General features: G+C 51.3%; 1 protein-coding gene across 1 annotated transcript; it reads right to left on the minus strand.

The window, feature by feature from the left end:
• Positions 1–3,323: 3,323 nt before the first annotated feature.
• KLF4 (KLF transcription factor 4) lies at positions 3,324–7,555 on the minus strand. Its single transcript, XM_062617433.1, has 5 exons — positions 7,421–7,555; positions 7,221–7,338; positions 6,190–7,093; positions 5,943–6,107; positions 3,324–4,441 (listed from the first exon to the last, which is right to left on the minus strand). The coding sequence occupies exons 1-5, from the start codon at positions 7,423–7,425 to the stop codon at positions 4,266–4,268; spliced, it is 1,368 nt and encodes a 455-aa protein (XP_062473417.1). The 5' UTR covers positions 7,426–7,555; the 3' UTR covers positions 3,324–4,265.
• Positions 7,556–9,055: the final 1,500 nt, after the last annotated feature.

Genomic DNA, 9,055 nt, shown 5'->3' on the forward strand with positions numbered 1-9,055 from the left:
TTCCAGAGACACATCCATAAAGCCTACACACAGCCATTTAATCTGGGGAGCTCTCCTGGCAAGTATGAGTTACCATGTGATAGTGATGGTGTTTCTCTTCCTTTTCATCTGAGTTTTGCTCAACATACCTTGGCTGTCCTTGTTCCAGCTGGCACTTCTACCACATCCATACCTTTGCCAGATCCTTATAGTGTAACTGCTGGTCTACCCATTCACATTTGCAACTTGTTCCTATTCTCCTGCTGCCTTAGAGTACACAACCCAATTGCACTCAGGAAGGAGGAAAGCCGACAGAGGAATGCAGTTTGCAAATGGGTTAATTTGGAAATTCTTGCACGCAATTGCTGTTAAAGTGCTTGCCAGGGAGTCCAGTGGAAGCAGGCTAGCTCTAACATCTAGCACACTCCCATAGGAAACCTGTGTAAACTAATTCAGTTGAACCGTTAGCACTCGGGGTGATTAACCGCAGGAGTCTCTGATCTCCCCTTATTAAAGAGAAGGAAAATGAAATTCACTGATTCCTATCAGCTTAATATAAATCTGTGTGAGATTTGCAGTTGACTTCAGCAGTGGCGGGATCTGGTAACCTGCGGGAAGAGCAGCTCCCTTCCAAGTACACCTTCATGTGACAGGGGAAAGCTGCAGGCATTTGCCCTTGATTACCACTGACAACCAAGTCTAAAGCATGCAAACCTCCATCCTGTGGTGCAATAGCAGACAAGTGCACAGAAGTGCTGTGGCTCTGAGATTTTTATTTCTACGGCACTTTTGAATACTTGGCACTTGGTAGGCAGGCATGTGTCATCTTGTTTTAAACAGCTCCATCCTCACGTTCAGTGTGCTCGAGAGAGATTTCGGCTAGGAGTGAGCAGGATTAAGGATGGCTGTAGTCTGACTGCAGAGATAACTCTCTGCCAGAGAACTTTTCCCTTCAGCAGCTAAAATAGTGCTCCGTGGCAGCTCTGGAGGTGCTCACCCCATGTCAGAGAGGCCACCCCTAATAACCTCAAACCCTGCTTTTAGATGCCCCAGCCTTAGCAAAGTAGCACATGAATAAACCTTTAGTAATGCTAAACAAATCTTGTTTTTCAAGACACCTTTACAAGACTGCTGGTGTTTTACATATGTTTTACAAGATAGGCTTTTTGATATATGTGTTGTTCCACTGCATCCGTGTACAATCTTGCACCTAAGTGGAACTCTGGGATGACAGACACAATGAAGGAGGTGCTGAACACAACAACATGTGGTTTCTAGCTCTACCTAGCTTACCAGAGCACAACTGGTGCAACTGCTCATTCAGTATTTTCCTTACTCCCCAAGACCTCCTTAAGAACAAGAACTGCCTCTCATAGGCTGCATGCCATACACCAAAAATTGAGCGTTGGCTCCCAACACAGAACTATAGGAGTAGCATTTTGGAAATGGTTAAAGGAACAGCAGCATTTCCTTTTAAATACCAAGTTACAACCTTGCCCATTTAGGTCTATAAAGCAAGTCATACATGACAACAGCTTGGTTAGGATCAGGAAAAAAGGGGAAAAAGTAGTCAAGTGGGAGGAGAGAACAAAGCCCTGTTTCAAGAATGCCGTTGTTCGTGCAACTATAAACCTAGGGTCTATAAAACCATCAAGCAGAAACTGAAGTTGGCTTAAGCAGATACTGCACTACTAAATGCTAGAGCATTTCATAAAAGCATCTTATAAAATTCTTCAGGCTGCATAATGACAGAACACTTAGAAAGCAAAGAAAACTAGTTTCTTGGATGAAATCTTCAGATTTCAGTACTTACAATGAGTTAGGACGTAGACCTTGCATGGACAGATTCAAAAGGCTCTGAATGGCAGCTGTACAGGCAGAGGTGATCCTGCAGCTACCAACGTGCTCCAGTGTTACTGAGGCAGGACAATATGCTTCAGGCACACAGTTCATGCCAGTTGCAACACTGACCTTGCATCTCTCATCCAGAATCCACAGGCAATAGAGGAGGCAAAAAATGACTGGCTTAACTGCAGAAAGTTCTCACATGAAAAAACCCTTCAGATAAAAGATGACTCATAACTTTAATTTACTTTTAAATACTTGCTATTTGCAAACCAAACAAGACATTCCCTACTCTCCGTGTTACCTATAAATCAAACCAACAAAGATAGCTTTCAGTTGAACAATCATGCCTAGGAGATAAGGGGTGAGAAGTATTTTCTGCATCATTATGTTATTTACACATGGACTTTGGAAAGGAATGCACCACTCACCCACCACACAAAGAGCGCATCAAAACGTGAAATTTAATAGGATTCCTAAGGCACAATTGGGAACAAAAAAGTTGATATTGCCACTCATTTCAACAACTGCAAAACTGTGAATAGCTTTTGCCTGTAATTTGTTTTCCATGCTCAGCTCTGTTGAACGTTACACATATCTAGGAAGCTGACTGACATTTTAAACCACTGGAAAACGAATAATTTCTTTCTGCTCTTTTTAAAAAGCATAGCGAAAAAACAGGTCCTATTCATCAAGTATCCACATTGAAATAGTCTTACTGCTACACATTGGTAAAACAGCTAGCACAGTCAGTCCCTTAAGGACAGCTACACATAACCGGTAAGGACCCAAGGCATGCAGCAGGCTCCCAACACTTAACTGTGACAGAGCAGTATGCTGAGGACCTTTCAGCAACACATCTTGAGTTTGTAGGCTCTGCAAGCCTGCCCACAATAATGCATGCATAACAGGATTCCTACGGGAATTCTGGCTCTTCAGATACTGCCAAATTACCGAATTCCCAGGACACAGCAGGCTTCAAAAGGAACTCCACAGAACCTGTTAAAATGTAGTTTACACATCTACTCTTTATTCCTTCAGTCAAAAGTTTATTCTTTGAGACATTACTTGATTTTCCTTCGTTCATCACGAAGGTGGTTACATCAGATTACCAAGAAAGAGAAGCAAGAACTCTTCACGCTGACAAAACCACTAAAAAAAAAAACAAACCACTAGAATCCGTGATCTTTGACATTGCAAAATCGCATGTCCCCAACAGATAAGTTTCCTCTAACAAATAATTCAAACTGAGTTACCTTAAAAAAAGTTAAATTAAAATTTCATCCTGCAGGTGAGAAGTGGCAATTCGATATTCAGATAAAAAAATTTTCAGCACCGAAAATGTGTTACATCAGCACTACACTTATACAATCCTATTTGAGACCACAAGTCTTTGCTGCCAAATCACCCCTCAGCTTGGGAAACTCAACCAACAAACTTAATGAACTTTCTTTGGACATCTCTGTGCACAGAAGAAAATTAAGAGTAGCTATTCAGATAATATTATAGGTTTATTTAACACTTATTTTCCGCTTGAATATGCAAAATACAAATTCCAACATACAAATTCCAACAAAATGTTCATTTTTACTTTGTAGTTTACAAATATACAAAATAGAAGTTTACTTAAATTTATATTACATATTTATTAAGTAAAGAACTAAATAGAAAACATTTGTTCTGCTTAAGGCTATTTGGGAATAAACCATTGTACAAACTATTGCACATCGAAACCACAGTGCATTACAGACTGTCTGCATAAACTTATTTTCTTAAGGAAAAAAAACACAAAACAAAACAAAAGATAAACCAGGTTTATTTACCTGGTTTACGTCATAATTGGTCATCATAAGACAAAAATATGTCCTTGTCAGACATGCAGCAGTTTGAGAACTTTGGCTTCCTGTTTTTGGTACCTCTAGAACCAACAGTCACTAAGCACCATGAAATAGGCTTTTAAAATATAATTCTGTACCTGAATTTTTCCTTCTAACATTGTAATGGCTTTTAGAAGGAAAAGAGCAAAAGTACAAGATGACATTTACATCTAATATTGCATTGAAAGAAAATTAAGGGAATGTACTTTCCCCATGTAATATCCCCACCCTCCGAACTACGCAGTCAGTTTAACCCTGATATCTGTGACTTCCCGTCACTCCTTGGCATTTTGTAGTCCGGAAATAATTCAAGTTGGATTTACAAATGGAATGATAGAAGATTCAGTCACTGACCCCAGCGTTTTCGGTTTTCTTTTAAACGCACATATACAAAAACAAAGTTGCAACATCTGTATGCAATTATCCCTCTTTCCACTCTTTGGAAGACTTCACCTTGATTATCTGTAGTGCTTAAACTGTGTTCTCCCCACCTCGTGAAAGACAGTCCTTATGCTGTAAATACTGAATCTCTATGGCAGTTGGCAAAAGATCTACTGCTTCCAATTAGAAGTGCCTCTTCATGTGTAAGGCAAGGTGGTCCGACCTGGAAAATGCTCTGTCACACCGCTGGCATTGGAAGGGGCGGTGGCCTGTGTGTTTTCTGTAGTGACGAGTAAGTTCATCGGATCGGGCAAACTTCCATCCGCAGCCTTCCCAGTCACAGTGATAAGGTTTCTCACCTTTAAAAAAAGAAAGAAAATAAACTGTGTCAGCTATGTCTTTTTCATGGCTACCACTTCTAACACCTTTCTTTCAAGGAGCACTAACACATGCCCTGGATAAGAAAATAGGTGATGCCAAAGAAAACGCAAGAACTTCTCGAAGCAGTTGCTAGCAAACTACAAAGACTAACAGTAATACAGTCGTTTGAAAGTGTACAGGTTCTATAAAACGTTTGTGTCACTGAAATCTCCACTAAAATGCTCATTTCCACTGTTTGTCTTGAACACCAGGCTTCAGAGCACACAAGTTCAGATAGAATGCATTTTTCATTGGCTAATGTTATACAACCAAACAGGAACCAGAAATATTTCAGCAGACAACATATTTAGGTAATTGTAGGTCTCAAGAATTAAACAGCTGAGAACTGTTTTCATTAGCTCAGCCTGATTAAGAACTCAGGCTTTCTGTTTTCACTATAACCAAACCATTGTTGATGGCAATAAAGTTTGCCTGACAATTACAAACTCCCTGCTCCACACACACTGGAAATGGCACTGACCAGCTTGGAGCAGGCAGGAATTGCTGTTCACTTGACTGATTTTTTCCACCCACTGCCACTAACTAAAGATGTAGCCTAACTACTGCACTACTACTGGTTTCTCCCTTTCCCTTCTCCTCTTACAGAGAAAGTTTTGAGTCAAGTTCACCAACCAGAGATTTAAATTATGCAAATTTTCAGGTTATTTAATCACTGTTACGGAATGCTTGCACTGATGAAACACACAAGATGTACCTGCTTTCACAAGCTCAGTTACTGCAACACCACATTCAGCTGCAAGGTTAAAGTTTTAACCTGGGCTCAGATATACATTTTGGCAGATTTTATAACCAGCTCTAACAGAGCCCAATCAACCATTAAACCCTACCTCTTTGTTACTACTGCAGGGGAAGATGTGCTCCCTCTCACATGACAGGCACTCTGCCACTGCTGCCGAAGGCCCTGCTCAGAAGAGACCCATCACGGTTTCCTCAGAAAGGGAGCACCAGCTTGCAGAGGTACAGAGTCTCTTGCACTAGAGCAAGCCAAGACAGGAGGGGTGTGCATGCAAAGCGTTTAGCCATGAGCAAAGGAAGCAGTATCTCAGAGAAAAGTCTGCTCCCTTCTCAGAAGTGGGCCAACTCCATTTAGAGCAACAAATCCCATCTAACTTCCAACTACCAGCGAATTAGCTAGCCACATAGCAAGTGAGGAGCAACAAACTTTGCCTTGGCAAGAAACCCACCCACTCCCACATCTGAGTCATTCTGAACCATTAAGCAAAAGGTCAAGCCAACAAGCAAAGATTGCACAGGACTTCATGTACCCAAGAGGTGAGGAAAAAAAGCCTGGAAAGCCAGCAAAGAAGGGTAGGACTCGCTACTTGGAGCTCTCTTTCTGTATCTCCTTATCAAGGTCTGAGGTGCTCACCTCAAACCCTTCAGGCTGAGGCATCCTACTGACGCGGCACTGTAACTAACCTGTGTGGGTTCTCAGATGCGCCTTGAGATGAGAGCTCTTGGTGTAGGTTTTGCCACAGCCTGCATAATCGCAGGTGTGTGTGGCTGTTCTTTTCCTAGGCCATGACCGGCGTCCCCTCTTGGGCTTGGTCTCCTCAGGCAGGCAGCTCCCCGGTGGCATCAGCTCTAGGGGCGGACAGGAAAGAGTGAGCACCAACACAGCCAGCGCCAAGGCAGCTGTGCCTGCTGCTGAAGCACCCAAACTCACCTTGGTACTGGAGTGTGCCAGGTGGCAGCTGCTCAGGCAGAAACGTGGGATAACCAGATGCCGAGGGGTACCCCAGGGGCAGTGGTGCGTGGCTCAGCCCTGGGGCGGTGGGGAGAGAGTCTCTGCTGCTCAGCATCTCCTCGGGCCCCAGTGAAGGTGTAGTCCGGGCAGGTAGCGGGCGGCCGAGGGAGAAGTCGTGCTGAGGGGCTCCTCGGGGGCCGCTGCCATGTGGTGGCGGCGGTGGGGCCAAGGTGCACGGCGGGGCAGCCTCTTGCTTGATTTTGGGGCACATCCGTGGCAAGGGGTTGTAAGGTGCCCCGGGGCCTTCAGTGCTGGGTGCTGGGCCAGCAGCAGGGGGACCACCCTTGGGGCTGAGCCCTGGGTGGGAGTACTCGCCCACGGCCTTCACCACAAACTTGCCCTGCAGACTGCCCAGAGGCGGCAACGCCGCGGGCGCCGGCAGGTACACCGGGTCCAGGTCAGGCCGCATGAGCTCAGCCACGAAGCCTCCCGAAGGCGACACGTCGGTGATGTCAGCCAGGTTGAAGGGGGCGGTAGGAACGGCAGCAGGGGCCCCGTCACGGGTGCTGCCGCCGCCGCAATAGAGAAGGCCGGCAGGTTCGGGCCGGGGCAGTGGGTAGGCGAAGGGCCCGGCAGGGCAGGGGTTGGCAGTGGGGGCCGTGGCGGCGGCGGGGGCCACCACCACAGCGGCGGCGGCGGGCTCCTGGTGCATGAGAGAGTTGGAGAGGATGAAGTCGAAGTCCAGCAGCTCGTTGAACTCCTCAGCGTCGCGGCGGGGCCCCAGGGCTGCGGCGGCCTCCAGCTCCGACGGCGGCGCCTCCACGGGCCGCGCTGCCAGCGCCGGCGGCGTCCGCTTCAGCTGCGACAGCTCCTCCCGCCACCGCTGCGAGGAGACGGGCACGGCTCAGTACCCGGCCCGCCACCGCGCAACGCCCGCTTCTGCCGGCCCCCACCCGCGCCGCCCTGACCCCGTCCCGGCCGGCCCGCGCCGCCGGGACTCCGATACTCACGTTGCCGGGGCCCGCGGGCCGCGCCGCCTTCTCGCGACCCGCGGCGCCCGCCGCGAAGGTGGCGATGGAAGGGAGGAGCGTGCCACTGAGCGCCATCTCGCACTCGCCGGGGGGCTGCCTGCGGGTGGGGAGAGCACAGCGGTGTCAGGCGGCTGCGGCGGCTGCGGAGAGCCGGGCCGGGGGCCGTACCCGGCACCCACCGCATCGGCGCCGGGGCGTCACGCCGAGCCGCTGCCGCCGCCGTCGTCCCGAGCGCCGCCAAAAAGGAGAGAGAGGAGAAGTGGCACACGGATGTGCCGTCCAGTCGCGGAGAGCCGGCCGAGAGCCGCCGGGGTGGTGTTGCGGGAGCCCTCTTCCTCGGCGCTGTATCGGAAACGAAGGTGAGCGGGACGCGGAGCGCTAGCGGCGCCGTGGAGAGGCAGCCGCCGCCCGGCAACGCGGCTCAGGCAGGGCGGCGGCGCGAGGTGCTTCCCAGGGAGCTGCGGCCATGGGGGAGCCGGGCGGGACGGACGGGGCGCAGCGGTGCCAGTGGCGAGGGAGAGAGCCGGGCCAGCCCGTGCTCTGCCGCCGCTACAGCTGCCGCCTCCACCCGCCGTCGGCCCGCTCGGCACTGCCCGGGGTCCGCCGCCGCCGCCCCCCATATAACCTCACCTCGCGCGCGCCCCGCCCCCTGTCGCCGGGCGACGGCGAAAACAAACTGACACGTGGGGACAGGAGGCGGTGAGCGCGCGGCCCGGCCGAGGGGGGCGTGCGCTGCGGGAGCGGCGGGGAGCGGGCGGGGCGGGGCGGGGCGGGGCGGGGCGGAGCGTTCTCCATCCCCGCGCCCCGCCCCGCCCGGCGCCCGCTCTCCTCCCGCCGTAGCGCGCGCTGCGTGACGCAGGCAGGGTGCAGACGCCAGCGGGGGGGTTTGGAGGGCGGTGCGGGACGGGCCCGGTGAGCGGGGCCTTTGTTGGGTGCGAACCGGGAGCGCTGCGCGGGACAGGGCTAGGGAGGCGTCCGCCGCGCGCACCTCCCCGCCGGTTGCGCGTGCAGCCGCAGCGTTCCCGGCACGGGCCGTGCCGCGGGGCGGCCCCAGGCGGCTCCCGCTCCTTTCCCGTCCCGTCCCGCCTGTGCTTGCTTTGCGGCCCTTCGGGGGTATTCTCCAGTTCCCCGATGTTCGCCCCGACGGCCTGGCCCCGCGCGCGCCGCGGCCGGCGCCGGCGCAAGGGGCTGTTGGTGGCCAACGTGCCTTTGCCCCGCTGGGCGCGGGCGGGCAGCGGCGGCTCGGCTCCTCCAGAGGGCAATGGCGAGCCGGACGAGGGGTTCCCCTGGGCTGCGCGCCTGACCCTTCGTCCCGTTTGGGACCACGCTGCGGACCCCGTCCCGGCTTCCCCCACCTCCCGGCCCCCAGCCCGGCCCGTGGCGCTGCCGGCCGCGCTCCAGGACTGGTCGGTCCAGAGGGGTGAAGTAACTGCCCTGCGCAATTTGCAAACATAAGCCTGAGTAACTCACGATGACTAAATTAAACCCTAAAATAATAAAATACCCGGCTTTATTTTAGCAAACTGGTTTTGCCAGTTTTGTGTTACAAACGTCAATTTTAATGACTTTGGCACTAGAAAAAGTGCGGTTTATATTTTCTGCACAAAGTCCTTGTCTTGCCAGAAGACGCCAGTGCAAGAAGAAGTACTGTGGAGAGATGAAGGCTAGCGACACGCTCGGAGGATGCCCAAAGGCTTGGTGCGCAGGGGACAGAGCCCTGTCCCTCCTCAGAGGTGCCAGGCTGGTGGTACATGTGTGATGTTCTCCATTCCTGGCCAGGCTTGCAGCATGGCCGCCAGCTCCCAGCAAGACTT

Source organism: Pezoporus occidentalis, unplaced genomic scaffold (genome assembly GCF_034315485.1).
Source record: "Pezoporus occidentalis ecotype Australia unplaced genomic scaffold, CSIRO_AGI_Poc_V1 ctg196, whole genome shotgun sequence".
Taxonomy (NCBI): domain Eukaryota; kingdom Metazoa; phylum Chordata; class Aves; order Psittaciformes; family Psittacidae; genus Pezoporus; species Pezoporus occidentalis.